Here is a 20,154-nt window from a genome sequence, read left to right on the forward strand (position 1 = left end):
AAAACAAAGGAATAAAACCAAGAAGAGTGAGCCTGTATTCTAACCTGAAATGGAAACACAACTATTCATTGTGTCGTCCTGAACAGTGTGTTTGCGTTAACACCTGAACCCGCAGTCATCTCTGGCCACACCCCGAAACAGGTGAATTCATCCGGATACCTTGTGACGCAATCACGTGCACACATCCGAAAAACAGGAGTAAATTTGTCTGCTAATGCTAATGTATCATCGACACATGAAGGTGTTAGACTTGTTTTGAAAAAAGAAAAAACATGTCTGCAGTGTCCATACAACACTTAAAGTGTTGTATGGACACTGCAGACATGTGCTTTTTCATTTGTTATGTATATTTACATTTCAGTACTTTCAAAGATTCATCATCATAATAATTTTGGGGATTTATATACACAGAAACTGATCTCTCTCTCTCTCTCTGTATATATATATATATATATATATATATATATATATATATATATATATATATATATATAGATATAGATATATATATAACATTATGTTCCTGTGTTACTATTATTAGACTCAACAGACGGTGTACATCTTCTGCGTTCAGTCACCATCAGGTGTAATTCTGATGTAAACCACTAGATGGCAGGCTAAACCTGTTTTGAGTCTGAGTGCTTTCTGTTGAAGCTCGACTCTTGAATCTTCTCCAGCTTAAACGATAGAAACCAGGATGTTTATTCCTCGGAGGAAAGGCTCCTTCATGGACGCCGGGGACCATCTTCACATGAATGGGACCGTGTGTGCTGAAGTGTTGTTCGAGTCCTTCAAATGGTCAAAGGTTTCCCTTCAGAGCGGCACGCCCACTCAGCACCTGCAGCCCGTCAGAGCTTCTTTATTTCCCTGGAAACTCCACCCCCCTCTGCTGCGGTGCATCGTTGTTATGCATTTCATTATGCTTAATAATGCTAAACTTGGAATCATTTAAACTAATACACATATATCAGTATTAAATGATCCGTGGCACTATGCCAGTTAATTTAAATCCTCATGCGCAGCAGCCATGAGCCTGCAGCCCACCAGGTCTGTTAAAGGACCTTTACAAAGTAAAATGATCAAAATTATTGAAAAGTTGATTTGAACACACATTAAAATGTAGACGTGGCTGCACTGATGGAAACGGTGATGTAAAGTAACAAAGTGCATTTACTTAAGTAAAGAAATATCTATATCCAATATAAGGTACTTATACTTTACTTGAGTATTTACATTCTCTACTACTTTTAACATTTCAGAGGCAGCTATTGTACTTTTTAATCCACTTTAATCTTTAAACTGTATAATTTGATTAATTATAGCTATATATTATGATATGTCATTATATTAATCTGACTAGCAGCATAAAGATATGAAGTTTAGCCCCACCTTCATTCGCTGCAACATTAATGTGATGCTTACAAATTAAGACATCAATTATACAATATATATATATATATATATATATATATATATATATATATATATATATATATATATATATTCTTAAATGGCTTGTTTTGCATAATGAGCACTTAAACTGTTGCTACTTCAAGGGTATTTTCATGCTAATAATCTGACAACTGTGGCATTTATACACTATGGTATTATTTACTCAAGTATATAATCTGAGTACCACCACTGTATTCATTCTCTGTAAAGTTGCTGTTGCTCTAATGTCTGCACTTAAGCACCTGGCACGTACAAGAAGACAAACAAAGCTCTGACTGCTTGCAGCCCGGTGATGTCATATCGTCCTCCTGGTGCCTCTGTAAAGCCCGGGAGGAAGTTGCTCCACTACATTCCTGACATACCCTCGAGCTGTGAGTGGTCACCGTCTTGGCCGACCCCTCCCCTCACAGACACATGGGGAAGGAGGCTCAGATGAACACACCAGCTCTCTCTCACACAGTAAGGACAACACCCGAGTCCTCTTTTATGAATATAATCAAATGTATTCCTCAGGCGGTTTCAGTGTCATCTTATCGTCTCAGTAGTGGTTGAAGAAACACTCACATCTTTGGCTTGAGGAAGAGAAGTGACGAGGAAGCGATTTGGAATTTAGATATTTCTTTATACAACTGAAATAAACAACCTAAAACCCCATTGGAAAGATTTTCTTCGCTCAAGAAAAGTTGATTCCTGATGACTAACTACGAAAAGATGAAGTGCTGATTATGTAGGAAAATACTGCATTGTTATAATTCCTTCAAATGTATAAGCAGCATTCTACTGTTGTTGTTGAAGGTGGAACCGATTTTTACTACTTTACATATTGTGAGTGTTACATTAAAACAACTATATATTATGTATGTAAATCCTTTATCTACAAAAGTAACTTGTAATTATGACTCAGAAGTGAAGTAGTAGAAGAAAAGGCTAAATACTCAAGTACAACTGTATCATAATGATACTTCTAAACACAGAGAGTATAGATGAATAAGTACACTGCCTGTACGATCATATGTTGAACCAATTGAACCAATAAATAAATGTTACGGGGGAAAAACGTGTCGTAACATAATATTTATGTTGATGACAAAACAACTGCGCAAGAAGAGCAGTCTGTGATTACAACAATGAACAAAGACATGAGTCATACTCAATTACACATTGTCTCCTTCACAGAAAAGTAAAGAGTCATCGCTCCCCCTCTCGCATGTACACACGCGCACACACACACACACACACGCGCGCGCACACACACACACACACACACACACACACACACACACACACACACACACGCACTCGTCAGTACCAGACAGCAGAAAACACGGTGGAAGAAAACTTAAACACTGACGGTAGACTTTTCAAAAAAACAAAAACAACAACATAATGGCAGGAATAATTAAATACTGTTTGGTGTAATGTTAGAACAAAAGACGCAAGAATTCAGAAGGCCAAAGTGTGTTCTGCATGTGTGTGTGTGTGTGTGACTGCTGATAAAGTACGACGGTGTTGATTTAACTGTTGACTCCGTGGTGATAAGAAAAGGCAGAATCACAGTTATCAAATCAAAGGCACTTCATCTTATGCACACAGTCTGACTGGAAAGCCAAAACAAACAGAATGGCTTACAGGTTATATCGATCGTATCACACCACACACACAAATAGGTCCAGTTTACATATAAAAATGTCTTTATCATAAAAAAAAAAAAAGTCTAGTGACAAGTGGCAGTTCAATATCTTAATGGTATACAAAAAACATACAACATTTTATTAGGTTTTAGTCTCTTGGAGAGAATTGTTACTTTGTGTTTTAATAGAAGACGAACAGACAAAAGAATGGTACTGCTTCATGAATAAGAACCTTAATAAAGAAGTAACTATGCTACAACAAATGTGGGTCATATTGGGTCGCTCCGCAGCGTTAGTCCATCCTCTCAGTTCACTACATTGTTTGGCACACACTGCATGCTGTCATGTGCTACAGTTTGGGGACACACATTTGTGTGACTAAGTTACTTAAAGAAAAAGAAAAAAAAGGTGCAGTTTGTAGGATTTGGTGACACCTAGCGGTGAAGTAGCAGACTGCAACCAACTGCAACTTCTCCCGTGTGCTAAGTGTTAGAGAAACTACGGTGGCCCACACAAAAAGTGTCAAAAAGTGTCAAAACGTGTATGGGCCGATCCAGGGTCAATGCTTGGTTTGTCTGTTCTGAGCCACTAACACGGCATCTGGCTAATAAACAGCTCATTCTAAGGTATAAAAACAATGATTCTTATGTCCATGTGATTCATACACTAAAGAAAACATAAGGATACATATTATATTCCATATTCCCCTGAATGCTACTGCTCCTTTAATAGACATGTTGGCCACATGGGGGCAGTAGAAGACGCTGTAAACACACTTGTAAAAATAAAAAACATAAAAAACATAAAAAACATAACCGTATAAAGTTGTTATGGCGAACGTTTTAGCAAACAGTTGCTTGTCTCGACCTCTAGCTGTTACACAGCAACAATATCATTCATTTGGAGTTGTGTTTGTGCTGAATTTTAGCCCAATATTATCTCATTCTCTGTAGTAGTCCCAGTAATATTTGTTCTAAAAGTGTAATAAAGTAGCATAGCACATGACCTGCTTAAACTGTGTTTGAGTCAATAATTGAGGAATGCTTTCAATCAATAAGGAAACTCCAACACTCGACCCACCGATGGTGTAACGTCATGATTAGTCAGGTAGTCGTGTTTATAGGGTTTCGCTCAATGCAGCGTTAATAGTCCTTTTCCATGGTGTGTTTGCATTAATTTGTCCATCCCCTTTGTAGATAAACACAATATCTACATTTGGCGATGTTGGTTACTACTACCAGCTTTAGTTAACATTAAAATCTCATCCCAAGAGCTGTCTGAATTAGGTGCTTTAGTCCCTGAATGCGCTACTGAATGACACAGTGTGTGTATTGTCTTTCAGCTGAAGCTACAGTATGTGCTCTACAATAATGCTGTTGTCATGTACCTTCTTTTCTGCAACTGTGCTTATTTAAAGCCGATATCTCACCAAGTGGAAATGAATGCGCTCATTGTGCTGGAAGCGTAAACTAGTCTTTTCTAAAGGAATGAGAGATGAGCAGAGTCCTGCTGGGGGAGACGGTCCAGGTCATAGTCTGCACCCAGCCCGCACTTGTTTTGTGTTAGTCAAGCTGAGATATATATATATATATATATATATATATACATATATATATATATATATATATATATATATATATATATGTATATATATATATATATATATATATATATACAGTACATATGAGGCAGCCGGTGACAGAAACCGAACAGTGATGACTTCATCCTTCGGCGACGTCACAGGCAGAAACCCTGGTGTCAGGCTCAATACTGAAAGTGTTTCTGTTGTCCATTTCTTCATCCATCGGTGCTGATTCAGCATCCTGCACAGTCAATTGCATATATTTGCAATAGAACTGATTTTATAAAGTATCTTTTCCTCAGCTGACATGCAGCTCCTGTAGAGGGTAAGTGCTCAGCCTGCGAGGCTTTCAGTCCGTCAGACGATGAGGGAGTCCCGGCTGAGAAGAGTGCTCTGGTGAGGGGAAATAAATGTAAATTGAACATCGCAACAGAGAGTTTACGCGGCAATATGAACATGTTGTTTTCAGTAGAATGAGAGCGTTAAGAGATAGTAAACATTAGCCACACAGGGTTATGATGATGAACCTGGGACAAACTGCATTTCAACTGATTTTGAAGATTTGATTGAAACCCCTGAAAGATGGCTCTGGCCAATTCATTTATGTTTGATGTTGAAAACCTTTTTGGCCCAGGTTTGTCAGGGAGGAGACAACCAGTTAAGATTGTTATTGAGAGTAGTTGGATACAGAACAGAGTATTCTACCTAGTTTTCACTGTAGTAGCGTCTGAACCTGACCTGTCAAAGGTACAACAAAACACTTAATGTAGGCCTACAAAACCTTTTTTATACTGCAACTTAAGAGTTTCCCAGAGCTGGGACCCCGTATGGGGAAGACAACATGATGACAGGAGTTTAACGCACTCTTTTTTGCAGGCTTGAAATGTGTGAACCTTTCTGCATATAGTTCCTAGACAATCAAAAAGCACTACAAAAAACTACATTGCCCTGGTTCCTCTCGACAAAGTTTAGTTATAGAGTTTCTCAAAAGGTTCTTGGGCCTCGAAAAAAGTTCCTTTGGTGGAAATGCCCTAAAAGTCCCTTAAAAGCAGGGAAATACAACATTGAGTGTTAAACACTTCGCCGTTAGCCCAGTGTTAACATTTTCATCATTTAGACACCGATAACTCATTTTCAAAAACTAGAAAAGATGCTATGTGACCTCCGGTCATTGCTGTTGATCGACCTGCAAATCAGCGTTACCAGCCAACCAATAATTCAGCGGCTTAAATGGAACTCACCACTTTGCGGGTCTTGTCTCTGGGCTCCTCCCTGCGACCGGCAGGTGGCTGAGAGGAGCGAGAGGTCGCTGGCAGCGGCCGCGGAGACGGCCCGTCAGTTCTGCTTCGCTCTGTGTCGGAGTAAGGAGGCAGCGAATCGGCCTTGGGCCTGTTGCTGGGTGAGCGGCTGCAGTGCTGACTAGATTCCCCGCTGCTCTTCTTCGAGCTGCCCTTCGAGGGCGTGTCCGAATCCTCCTCGCCCCGGGCCCCGCTCTTCCCCTGGCTGACGTCTCGCAACTTCGCCTTGCGCTCCAGCAGGCTGTTCAGGAACGTGCCATCGTAGTCCTTCTCTTGAGAAGAAGTCGATGGTGGACTGACTCTGGGGGGAGGCGGAGCGGGGCGCTCGCCGTCCCAAGTGCCCCTCCGTTTTTGGGGAGACTGAAGTGGGCTTAAGCTGTGTCCGCTTTTCTTGTTCCGCCTGGGATGATCTTCATGGTCGCTGTCATCTCCGAGCTCATTCTCATCGGTGTGATAATGCTGAGGTGGGCCATTACGATAGGAGGGATATCGACTGAACTCCCGGAGCTCCATCTCATACTCTCCGCTCTCCTCGTCCCCTTTCCCCTCCCCTCTGCCTCCCCTGTGCTTGTAGGAGGAAGCAAACTCCTCCAGCTCATCCAGGGAGCAGGTTCTTCCGGCGGTACGGTAACTCTTTCTATGCAGATGCTCTGAACGAGGGTTCCACCTGCGACACGCAAACCCGAGGCCGAGAGAGGACCAACAGGGGGAGAGGGAAAAGGATGCAAGAGGTGGTCAACATGTTTGAGAGTGTTTGAGAAGATATGCAGGGCCTGTGTTGGCATTCTTATCTGTACCTTTTGTGGTCGTCCTCATCGCTGTGATTCTGTTGCCGTTGATTTCGGCCTGGCCTGCGCGCCTGCGAGGTGGACGGAGGGTCGTCGCTGTACCGCCGCGGAGGAAGGTTCTCGTCCTGGCAGCGGCGGGGCTCCCCGTCGGGGTCATCGCAGTATCGTTGGGGTGAGGAGGGGTTGTCGCGGTAACGCTGTGGCTCTGGGCTGCGGTTGTCGCGGTAGCGTTGCGGCTCAGGCTGAGGGTCGCGGTCCGGGATGGCGGGCAGAGCTTTCTTCTGCACGTTCCGGTATGTTTGGCGGAAGCCGGTTTCTCCCTCGTGGAGGGAGCTCAGCTCGGACAGGCTACAGGCTGGACAGGTCCAAACGAGGGCATGGTTAGTTGAAGAACAACTGAACGGACAAACAAATAGACGGAAAATCCTTCTTTAAGGAAGCACAGAATGCGAGGGAAACAAATACAAACAAAGACGTGGCAGAAGAAGGAAGTCAGAGTCGAGGTCTGCAAGCGAGAATTATCAAAACATTGTCTCTCAGGTAAGTAGCCATGCACACCTGCTACTGAGCACATCTCAACTACAGGAAATTCAGAACGAAGAATGCTTGTGCAGAGAGACATGCCAAGACAAGCTCAATGGCGACAACAAGGCAGTTTAGATAGTGCAGCATGCATTTTCTGGTGAGTGCATCAACATGCGATAGAAGATGCTGACGCCATTTTCAGAGAGCAAATCCACAGGATGGGTTTGTGTAGCTTACACTGGTGGCTGTTGGACCTGGCAGGGTTGAAGTGAGCCAGCTGTTTCTCTACATACTGTAGCACCCTGAGAGAGTCCTGATCCTGAGGCGAGGGCACGCGGTAGGGAACCCCTACGCCGTGCATCGGCACTGGAGATACACACTTGACCCATCAGCATGGATAAACTTCTGTTTGTCTGAGTGTGTGTGTGTGTGTGTGTTTGCTCATTGTGGGTTGAGGACCACACTCATGCTTTTGCTGTTGTTTTCGGTTTCCCTATTTTAGTTTATTACTATTGCTTCTGGCCAAAATGGCAGAATAACGCACAGTCACACGAGAAAAACAACATCCACATACAACATTTACATTCCTCACAACCTTTTTTAATGCAGTACTTAAATGTCTGACACAAAGGCAGCGTTTTCAAATGAATTAAGAATAAAAACTGGGGATGATTTCACTGGGATAAAAGAACAAACAAACACTGATAATGTTGTTCAATGATTCTAAAAAATACGGATAACTCGCTAATAAAGCTAAGACCTCACCTGCTGTGAGTAGGCTTCCATCTGAAGGGGGGATGGAAGACATCTTGTCCACCAGAGAAGGGGGGGCGATGGGGATCATTGTCGGGACACCCGTGACAAAGTATGGAGGGTAGGCAGGAGTGGAGGTACCCGTCTTTATACCTTTACCTGCCTCGTATACTACAAAAGCAACAGACGATGCCATTCAGACTCAGAAAAACATACTTCGTTCAAACAGTGTCAGTACTCAGTGGAGTTCACCTTTGCACCTGTATGTGTGTGTGTGTGTGTGTTTGTACTCACGGTGCCTTGGGCAGCAGCATGTGTCAGGGCAGCACCAGCAGCTGACGTAGCAGCAGCAGGAGTGAGGACAGCACTGACACCAACACACCCCGACCAACAGCAGGAATAAGACACTGCCCAGCGCCACGGCCGCCACAAACAGCCACTCTGCAAATGCACCAGTTTGATCAGGTCACTGTGTGTTCACTTTGAATTCTGTAAGTTCAAAGTCTCTAAATTAGTAGAATATTTACTGCTTTCCCTCTGTACAGCCACCATGTTAACCCAATTTCACGCTTCATACTATTTTAACTTTATTTTGAGAAAGTATCAGCTTTACATTTGTAAAAACAAAATGCCAAAAAACAAAAACTACAATTGTTAAGATATCCTAATTTACTTTTATTGTTGTTTTGCTTGAGCTATAAATAGACAAATCTCAATAAAAACAACAACAAAAAACCTAGCGGCCAACCTAGCGGTTCTACAAGGAATCCTTCCTGTAGAACGATGAAAGGAAAAGTCTATCTTAACCAGAGTATGAGTTGCCACATGAAATAAGATGAGTTTTACACACAGTGTTTGAGTATTAGAGCGCTGAAGTGAGTGATACAGCAGATAGATAGATCTGTCTATAGGGACAACACAAAGGGAAGGGAAGGGAAGGAGAGGGCAGATAAGGAAATCTTTAACAATGTAAAACCAAGGATGACATTGTCTGTATAAACACACACACACACAAGCAGGAAACCAGATTTTGCAACAGGAAGGAAAGGGACGGTTTACACCGCTCTGGAAGACACTGACGATTTGGCTGTGACAACAATCTAGCTTGTAATGCGATCTTATTTGCAACCATTATCTCACACACACCACACACACACACACACACACACACACACACACACACACACACACACACACACACACACCAGTGATAAGCATGCATGAACCATTCTGGCTGAGGGACTCATACTGTGTTATTTTGGGAGTTACTTCCACACAATCCATCCATTCACCGTCTCCCCACAAACTCTGTGATAATCAAATGTTTATTACAGGAATTTTACATGACATAAACAAACCTCCCTCTCTTTTGGTCATTGTGGTTTTCTTTTCTTTGTTACTGGGTAGTGTCCAAATGATGTGGGATGACACCCTAACCACATCCACAAATAACTATAATGACCATAATAGCTGTTTTCCAGCACAGCTCATCGTAGGAGGAGCGACTGCCGGCTCATTATCTGATGGGTGTGGAACTGACCGCTCTGAACTCTGTCAAAGCCTCATTATAGCTGGATGACAAACACATGTTGCATTATTTACTGATGTGAGAGGGGGAACAGGAGCAGCATGAACCATTTAACACGGCGGAACAGTTTTATTCGCCTCTATCTTATCTGATCAAGTCTTGTGCCGAATGTCAGAGACCAGTCGTCTTCTAAAATCCTGATAGTGTGCAGAAAGCCACCAGCCAAATGGTTCCTCCACCCATGGGTTAGAGCTGTTAGTAGGGTTAGTATGAATAGAAGGAACCAGGTGAGGGGGGAGAATACATTATGCCCCTACCTGGCATAATCTTCAAGTCAAAGTCTGGCAGCAGATCTTCAGGCACACCTGAGAAACCTGGAGAGAGACAGGGCAGAGGTGACAACAGGAGAGGAGAGGAGAAGAGAGGGAATGGTGACACAAATGATTGATTCAAAGAAAGTTGTTGCGGGAGTAGCATGCACGAGAGGCGAAGCAAGACACACCCAGAGAGGCAGGCAGAGGAAGATAAACAGATAAAGAGAGGTCAAGAGCAGCATGCACCAGACCAGAGGACAGTCTGGTTCCAGAAAGTCTCCAGACAGAGCAACCGATCAGCAGATGGATCCTCTGATTTGTGACATCAGAACCTGTGAGGTGATCGGTGGTCTGCAAGAAGACACACTGGAACAGGAATCACTCTCATGCATAACATGACAAGTGGGCGGGAGCTGTGAGTAATGTTACATGCAGAGCTGCAAAAATCACAGGTGGGAACATTCCTCACGTCCAGCAAACATTTCGTTCCTGAAACCTTTCCTCTGGCTTGTAGAGAGTCGTGGCTCCTGAATGAGACCCGGAGTGCCTTAATAATTATCTCGATAAAAAAAAAAGCACTAATTTGACAAATCAAACCCGCTTATCAATTCAAGAAAATCAATGTGTTTTTTCATCATGCTAGTTTTAGTCAGTATTCTGAGATCACAGATTTGACTACAGGAATGAATACTTACATTGAAAGACCAAATTAACCCAAAGATTCAAAACATCTGTTTTATAGAGGGCTGTGTGTGGGACTATTTATTGGCTGAGAAGCTCACATTAACGACAAGATTTTCCCAATATGTCAAAACAATTGATCTCACTACAGCTCCCATGATGCTTTGCCAGGGAGGCAATAGCATAGACTGATGGGACAATGTGTTATTAATTGTTGAAAATGTTAAAAATGTAATATTTGTTCAAATCATGTCATAATCATATTCATGTAAAGAAAGAATCAAACCAATAAGTGAAAATTAAGAAAAGTCAGAAGGAAAATTATTGTCCATGTTATTTTTTAATGGCATGTCCCACCACCTGCCAGTTGTTGTTCCTGGTATCTCACTGGTGTTTTGTCTTGCTCCTTTAGATTTGTATTTGATCTTAACACAGCTTTAAGGGACTCCACACAAGGTCAGTCAGCAGAAGTCTGAATGAAACATTAGCACGATAGATAAGAGGGCACCGTGTCACAAGCTGGTACAAAATGTGCCTCACAAACGAGTGCGTTCTGTGTTTGGGATATGTCCATGTGAGCAGTGCACGTCATAAGCTGAAGCTTTGTGAACAACAGCCAGAGATCCAGTGCGCTGTGAGCAGAAACCGGTGTTTTACTGTTGATGGTGGCAGAGAGGAGGAGCGGGGTGCCGAGCAGGGGAAAGAAGGACTTGAGAAACAGGCAGCCGGCCGGAGCGTCTTGGCCTCACTCTGGCTGACAGTGCACATACCTCACTTATATCTCCTGAAGGCTAAACGTGTTCTTTGCTGGATTTGAAAACAGAAAGAAACCTCTTAAGTTCATTGAGAAGCAGCTAAATCACAGCCGTTGAATACAGTCAAACAACTCGCTGCTGAAGTTTGCATTGTGTGCATTTAAAGGCACCTCGTTGTTTTTGGTATCTGTTGTTTTTCTGTCTCCCTTCTGTTCAAGCAGTTGAAGGAAGCTCAGTTGTAAAGTTCCCACTCAGACATTGAATTTGCCTGCAAGCTGCTGAGTCACCAAGATTTACTTTCATTACATTTTGGGTTTGCTTGCTTTTCCATATTTGGTTATGCAGACCCAAACTCCTCCTATGGGAATGAACTGTAAAGGGAAGGTGAGCCTATTGGCTGAGAGGTCTACAGCGAAGGTGTGCACTCAAAAACACACGCATGTGCATGCAGATGCAGAAACCACATCATATGTACATTTCGGTAATTGTTCAAAGCAACACCATAAACTCCAGCTCGTGTCCAGGTTACACGTGACTTCTGACCCATTTATTGTTCATATGCTTTGGAACATGGCTCAGGAATGTGTCCACCACCAACAGGTTCATTTTAAAATGGTAAATTCTCCTCATCTTGGTATCAAATCTTTGTCAAAATGTTTTCTAAATCAACAACAAACATCAGGAATCTGTATCAAGATCGTTTGTGCTTCTGTTAAAAAGAGATTTTTTTTTTAAGCTCACAAATATTGTTACGGGCCTCTTAAATCCACTACCTGTTGGGCTATGGATTGGATTCAATGATACTTGAATGCTTAGACAGGTTTTGGGGAATATTGGTCTACTTAAATTGACACCATGCATGAAAAGGTTACATTTTTGATTTTTGAGCACTTTGCATGTGGTAAATTTCCTGCCTTGTGCACATTTCAATGTTTTGTCATGAGGAAATGGCGTCAGAGCTACGAAGGGCAATGGAAGTAAAACAGGGAGAACAGAGGGAAGCAGAATTCTTCTCTCTTTCTGTCAGCCACTGAGCTCTCAGTCAACCAGTCGAGTGTCTCACATGGTGTCACCCTCTCTGTTCTGCTGTCCCTCCTCCACGTCATTAAATCTTCCCTCCCTTCTTTGCTGTGAAGCCATTAAAAAAAAGAAAAAAGAAAAGACAAAAGACCCCCGAGCCGGTGGCCCCAACTGTTGTTATGGAAACACAAGTGCCTCACATGCCATATTAGCTCCACCGAGACCGGGAAATACAACATTTTGGCTCCGCGAAAGATTTAGAGTCTCTCCGTTTAGGTTAAAGACGGCAAAGGGCGTCATCTTCATTGGCCTGTGGCATTTATCTGTCACATATTATTCTCCCAGGACCAACATTTTACAGAATGCGCTCAAGTCTTTGCAAACTGTAAAAGCTTATCGTCTCGTACTTGTGTGTGTGTGTGTGTGTGTTTCTCTGTGTGTGTGTCTTTTGTGCACACACATAAGTCTCTGAGTGCCAGCCAAACAAAAGTTCAGCCTCAGAGTGAATTGGAGCAGCAAGAGCCACATTGCCTCTCGGACGTTGCTATGGTAACATTTGTAAATGAACGCAGACAAGTACACCGTCACTGTAAAGATGCTGCACACTCAGATTGTACACACACACACACACACACACACACACACACACACACACACACACACACACACACACACACACACACACACACACACACACACACACACACAGGATTAAGTGGCATGCCCAAGACTCAATACAAGCGATAACTATTCTGCAGCCACAACGTTTAATAATAACCTCACACTGTATGATGAGACATATGTAGAGTATGTACTGTATGATGAGACATATGTAGAGTATGTACTGTATGTAGAGACATATGAAGAGTATGTACTGTATGTAGAGACATATGTAGAGTATGTACTGTATGGTGAGACATATGTACTGTGTGATAAGACATATGTAGAGGATGTACTGTATGTAGACATACAGTATGAGGGAAAGCAGTTGCTATGGTCACAGATTAAGCAAGACTCCCCTGGAAGTGCCCCTGCTTGTTGTAAATCAGCTCATTAATGAGCCTGTATTGTGCTGCCGGTGATGAATCGGTCCTCTTAAAGGCTGTGTTATGCAACAGCATAATTACATTTTGTCTGTCGATGATTTAATTACATACAAAGGATTGGTGGGAGATACTGCATCGGGAAGTTCGCCAGTCTAATATGGTGCAAAACAAGGTGGTGGGACGCCATAGAGTCAATTACTTACTAACACACGGTTTCATTCAGTCGGCCAGAGCTCACACCAATCCCGGAAACAAGTTTTAACGGATGTCAATGAGAGATGAAGGAGTGTGGGCGAGTGTGACCAAGTCCTTACCCAACGAAACCCCTTCACAACAGGCATTCTGGGAAAGTACGGTAGTGGGAGCTTACCAAGAACCAGCAGTTCCACGGAGGCTTCGTTCTGGCCCTCTAAGTCGTCAGATATAATCACTTTGCAGATGTAGACTCCACTGTCTCCCCACTGGACCTCTCCTAGGCGCAGGTCTGCCTCTGCAAGAGGAAAAAGGACGAGGTTAAAGATGTGCAACAAAGTCTTCGCTCATAAGTGAAATAGGCAAACTGATACTTGATTCAGATTAAAATGCAAAAACCCCAACCCACAATTCATAATTCTTTAGTAATCTTCCAGTTAAGTCAGTTTGCGTAAGCATACTATATGTGTAATATCAAATGTTTCATAATACATAATTAAATGTAACTGTAGAGCCCTGGCCTTACAATTTCAAGCTGCTGTGGGTGAAAACATGGGAAATTAAGAACATATAGATATGAAAATCCATATTATTCTTCTGTCAACATGCATCTTCCACAACATGCAAATGGTGGAGATTAACTCATGACAGCTCATTCACATTCATGATGTATCCATGAAGACCCACTATATGACAAAAGGTGTGTGCAACCCACATTATGTGATTGCAGAACCTCTCACTCCAAAACCACAAGCATGCACCTGCTGCTATGAAACACCCTCCAAACACTTTCCACCAGACTTTTGGAACCTGTCTGCTGGGATTTGCCCCTCACCACTAGAGCATTAGCAAAAACCCAACACAGATGTTGTGTGGTACGGTCTGGCTCACAGCCGGCGTTCCTATTGGATGGGATTGAGGTCAGGGATGTATGCAGGCCCGTCTACATCGAACTCAGAGAACCAGACTAGCCTGAGCAATGAAAAACACTGGTGCCCACATACTTTTGGCCAGATAGTGTATTTATTACTTTATTTATGATTTATTTCATTTTTTTTCTAATTATGGAAGGGAAATTTCCACAAAAAAAGGCTGTTTCATGTCACTGAATAAGCCTTAAAAATGTATAAATATAGTCCCACACACACGAGACAATACTGGGGCCGCTGACTCTATTGTAAGAGGGTCAGACATGTAAATACAGCAGACAGGAAACAGGGTTGTATAATTCCCTTCCTTTTCCTGTAAACTAAGGAAATGGGAGGAGAGACAGACCGATCAGAACACACCACTGTGACTGTAATTGCAAGTCAGTGTGTTGGTTTGACTGTGTTAGCCATGTGATTAACGCCCGCTGCCCAGTGCATGCTGGGACAGACTCCAGGCTCCCTCTGACGCTGGCTAGGATTACATGAGTCTGGATGACTAGGCGTCTCTAAAAAATGCTACATTCTCAAAGCTTCACCTTTTTTTTTTTAACAATGTCGCTGTGCCGACCGGTTTCTGGACGGGAGGTTTAGTGGTACAGAGAAAAAGAAAAGAGAAAGAGTGTGTGTGAAGGTGGAAAGTGCAAAGATCTAGAGAGTGAAAATGAAAGCGGGTCATTGAAGCACATCAGAGGGAAGGAGCGAGAGGTCAGGATGAATGAGAGGACAGCGTGAAAACCATCTGTGTTCCTGGCTGCTGAAGAGAAGGACGATTCTTCAACCAGAGTAAGAGCTCCATAAATCTGAGGCCTGCAAACAAGGCTACCTCTCTGTGTTCAACAAGAAGCACACACCCACACACACACACACACACACACACACACACGTATGTGCACAGCAGTGTCCCTTAGATGATCCTTAAATAACATGATGGTGAGGCAGTAAGGGAGTGTAGCACTGCGGACAGGGGGATGGCAAGAGCATGCATTCCTGTTGGTGAGCTGTCGTAAACTGGTGCAATATTGTCTGAATCACTGTCTTTATTATCATGAGAGATTTGATTTTAGTTATTTTGTGCCAACACTTGAAATGGAGCAACATGTCATCAATGCTAAAAACACACAATCATTCCTGACTGCAAGGCCACACGATAGTAAAGAGATAATATTCAGAACATTCATATTATTTGTGAAACTGAAAGACATGTGGGGCTGGAATTTACTTTTACTATCACTATTAAATCCATATCTTGATAAGAGAATTAGTAAGCATTTACCAACTGATCATAGCAGTACTTAATGGCCATGTGGGGGAGAACCCCTCTCTGCTGCTGACACACAGGAAACACAGAGATTAAACGTTGAGACATCTGACAGTGAGTGCTGTAGCCAACACAGTATTTCTGAGGAAAATACAGATTTTGAAAGTTGAGAAGAAGAAGAAAAGATATGTCCTGAGCATTTGGAAAATAAACTTGTCCTTGTTCACAGGTAGATACACTCTGTAATGCTTCAAATTAGATTAAAAATATTTTCAGGTGTTATTGGTATTTTGTGCCAATGCCAATATATCTGCAATCGTACTACGGGTGCTAATTTAGATTTTACATTTTTCTGACCGATAGCCATCCCTCGTTAACCGTTAACTGACTAGACTAGTGCCCTGCATGCACAGGGGCTGTGGTTCCCCAGTTAATTTGGAAAAGTGTTGGCAATACAGGGCTGGGTTTGATGGTGAGATTTGTTCTTTTTCTTCTGTGTGAATCCACCTGATCAACTGTAGCGTTGTAAACAACTGTCGCTGGTGGGTGCATGCTTATTAGTTCTGTGTTATGTAACCAGATTGTTCTGAAAGCTCGAGAGGTTTTCAGTGAAGCCTCATCCTCTCACCCTCTCCTCTTGTGTGTTCAGAGTCTCTCTGACTTCATGTTGGGCATTTCATCAGGAATCTGTGTGGAGGCTGGGCCGATGCTCGGATTTATGGCATCATAAAACTTGCCAGGCTTGGCAGCAGAAGAAATAAGAACATAAGTTTGGATCAATATTTTACAAAAGAACCAGAATAGCTTCTTTTTTTTTAAAGTACCAAGTAAACTGGCTTTTGAGTGTGTTTTAAAGCACTGCTCTATATTTATATTTGAGTATTTGTTTGTATGTCTTGTGTCTTTTCTTTGCTGTTTTTATGTGTGTGTATTTTACAACATGCTACAAACTGCCAGCAGATGAAGTCAAATTCCATCGAAAGCTGGTGAGCTAAAATTCCGCCTTCAGCACAAATAAAGTGTTGGCCTTGCTGTGATTTGAAAAGAAAAGACTCCACATCATTTTCACCAGGAGCACCAGAGAAACAGAACCAGAGATGAAAGCCAGCACTACATAAGTCTCACTGTTGATGATGGAGATGTCTCTGCTCTTGTAGTACTCCGACAGAGTGATTGAGGAGCCGGACATGGAGGCCACAGTGCGGACCGTGCGGCTGCTGTCAGCACAGTCCAGGTAGTTTGCCGTCATCCCCGTCTCGTACCCTCCACCGGCTCCTCTGGTTCCTCCCGTCAGCCCGCCGCCTCCCTGGCTTCCACTCAGGCTGTCGGGGAAGTTGAACGAATCCCGCGTGCGGTCCCGGCAGTACGACTTGTAGACCCATTGCACCACGGGCGTCTGGGTGGAGACGCTGTTGTACTGACACGGCAGAACCACTGACTGGAACAGCACAGTATACTTCTTCTCATCTCTCACAAACACATTGACCCCGGAGCAGCGGGGAGGGAGGACACCTGTGGGAGGAGGAGGACACGATGAAGAGGGATCAGAAAAGTGTGAATTAATTGCATTCTATTTCCGTTTAAAATCATACTTATGATTCAGACCTGAACACACATACAGTACATCACTGTCTTGGATGTCCATCACATATTAAAAGCATAAAAACTGCTGGCTTACACAAACACAACAGATCTGACAGCCAAAACAGCCTTAAGTACTAACTGGCGAGGTGTAATGAAGGGGATTTAAGGACTGCTACAGCAGACAGAAGCTCACAATGATTCAGATGCTGAGTCGAGGTTTAAGGAGACACCTGATCCTGTTTGCCCACTTTAAAAATATCTGACAAATCACACGCTGCCCTGATCATTGCATCACCTCCCCACTTTTCACAAAGTATTTTAGGATGAACACTTACGAGAAATACTTGCAAGTTTATTATTTTCCTTTCAGCCGGAATGAAATGAATCATTGTGCAAGTTAAGTGTAAGAAAGAAAAGAGGAGACACTGTTTGAGTTGCTCGGTGGAATCGGACTAACTCTGGGTCCCATGACCAGGAGCTCGAACCCGGTAGTTCAACAGCAACACACACTATAGGGGTGACCCTGTGAGAACACCCCCCCCCCCCCCCCACACACACACACACACACACACACACATGCACACCCAGAAACATCTGTGCATACTGCTGCAGCGGTGTGTGTGTGTGTGTGTGTGTGTGTCCGGCTAAGCAGAGAGAGGTGAGACTGAGCTGGACCAGTGAACAGGGATGAGCTGCTTCACTTAATCCAGAACAGGCCTGTTGAAAGAGTTTTGTTTTCTTTCTGGAGCCAGGAGAGAACCAAACTAAACAGCCTCCCCTGTTTTCAAAGAACCGATACATTTCATCAAAAACACCAACAAGCTACAGACTTCTACAAGGACGTGCACACAGACACTTTGTCTATCAACAGAACATGAATCAACGACAACTTTGACAACTGATCGATCATTAAAGTCATTTAAAAAGCCAAAACACCAAACATAGCTGGTTCTACCGTCTCAGATGTGAAAACTGCTGCTTTTCTCTGTTTTGAATTATTATAAATGTAATATATATTAACTTTTGGTCTCTTGATCGGACAATACAAGCAATTAGTTTTTCACTATTTGTTACATTTTAAAGACTGAACACTTCATTCATTATTATTATTATTGCTGATATGGTATACCACAGCTCAAAAATAAAAGTAGTCATACAGTTGCAGCCCTATTACCAAAAACTGAACATTTCAGGACACTAGGAGTCTCTTTATGAGTAACCCCAAAGATAACCTCTACGTCCTCAGACACAAAGCATTGTTGTTTAAATACCAAATCCAGGACATTACAACTAAACATGCACACACATTCTCAAAGTGGAAAAACGTCAAAGAGCAACTATTCAAACACAAGTCAGAGTTTAAAGCTAATCAGACAGACCATGAATCTCCCGTTCCAGATGTGTGCTGATTCAGCTATGAGGTCAGTTTACGCTGCGTACATTTTGAAAACTATTAAATTTGATGTTTAAATACTTAAAGCCTCTCGATACTTTCGCTCCCACCTTGTTAGTTTTGTTAGCTTTTTTTATATTTTAATATTTTAATAATATTATTCAAAATACGTGCTCTGTAAGCACGTATCTAAAGGCTTCTGTGAGGCATCTGAAACCAAGTTAGTTTTTACAGTAAAAGTTGGGCTGGACTGGTGTGGATTTTGGGGGAGAAAAAGAAGCAAATTCAGACTAAGTCGAATCAAACTGGATAAAACATAAATTCCTCAAGGATAACGTTTCTCTGACTTCTGAGAACTGGAACAAAAAAAGCCAGGAGGTTGATCTTCCTGGGATCCCAGGCTGGAGGGGGCGATCCTGGCTTTATTAGTTTTCAGAGGAAGCCACCTCCAGAGAAGAAAATGAAGGAGGAGGAAGAGGAAGAGGAGGAGGGTCTGAATAGTTACCGTTGTAATATTGGACAGTGGGTTTTGATGAGAATGTTTGAAACTCTGAAGTTATTAAAGTATTGATTTGTCTGCATTTACTTGGGGAAAATACTTAATAAAAAGCTGTCAGCATGCTGTTTCACTGTCTTGTGCTTTTAATGGAGATAGACATGTAATGTGCCTTTAGTGCTAAAAGACACTCATCATCATACTCACAGCCCTGAGCCCATGTGATACTGCTGTATTACTACACTGAGCCACTGTAGTATAAACTAGTACACTACTGTGCCTGCTGTATACGTAGCTTCAGTTATTATATATAGCCTACACACCTATACATTGTCTTGATTTGTGTGAAAATATTATTGAATGATTAATCATTAGCAAAAGTTGTTTGTTGATAATTAACTAATATGTTATTCTACCAATAGTAGGAAGGATATTTCTCTTCACATATATATCTATATTTTATTTATGTACTTGTGTATTTTTATTATTATTACTGTATTTTGATCCAAACAGGTCGGATTATTGTGCTGCTGTAAGGGAATTTCTTCTCAAGGTGTTTTCACATGCATTTACTGTGTACAATGAATCAGTTAGTTGTCAACCATTTAATTAATCTCCAACTATTTTAATAATCGATTAATCGCTTTGAGTAATTTTTAAGGAAAAAAACAAGTCTAAATTCTCTGATTGCAGCTTAAAGATGAATATATTTCTGGTTTCCTCAACGTTCCTTCCCTATAACACTAATCTGATCTAATCTTTGCAACACACTGATCCACATTTCCCACCATGTTCAGACTAAAACAGCATCGTTAGTTACACCTCTACACAGGGTTCATACACATTTTGACCAATGGATTTCCATGACTTTAAACCAAATTTCCACAACCAAACATTATGTGAAATCTCGGTGTATACATGAAAAAGTG

At 42.3% G+C, this 20,154-nt stretch overlaps 1 protein-coding gene across 1 annotated transcript; it reads right to left on the reverse strand.

Moving 5' to 3' along the window:
- Nucleotides 1-5,022: 5,022 nt before the first annotated feature.
- Nucleotides 5,023-17,378, reverse strand: LOC306735916 (immunoglobulin-like domain-containing receptor 2; the record flags this gene model as incomplete). The annotated part of the gene is made up of 10 exons (XM_079217488.1): nucleotides 5,023-5,058; nucleotides 5,907-6,630; nucleotides 6,761-7,106; nucleotides 7,514-7,642; nucleotides 8,042-8,200; nucleotides 8,324-8,470; nucleotides 9,875-9,931; nucleotides 13,744-13,863; nucleotides 16,878-17,264; nucleotides 17,372-17,378. The coding sequence occupies 10 exons, from the start codon at nucleotides 17,376-17,378 to the stop codon at nucleotides 5,023-5,025; spliced, it is 2,112 nt and encodes a 703-aa protein (XP_079073614.1).
- Nucleotides 17,379-20,154: the final 2,776 nt, after the last annotated feature.

Source organism: Taurulus bubalis, assembly GCF_910589615.1.
Source record: "Taurulus bubalis genome assembly, chromosome: 4".
NCBI classification, from domain to species: Eukaryota; Metazoa; Chordata; class Actinopteri; order Perciformes; family Cottidae; genus Taurulus; species Taurulus bubalis.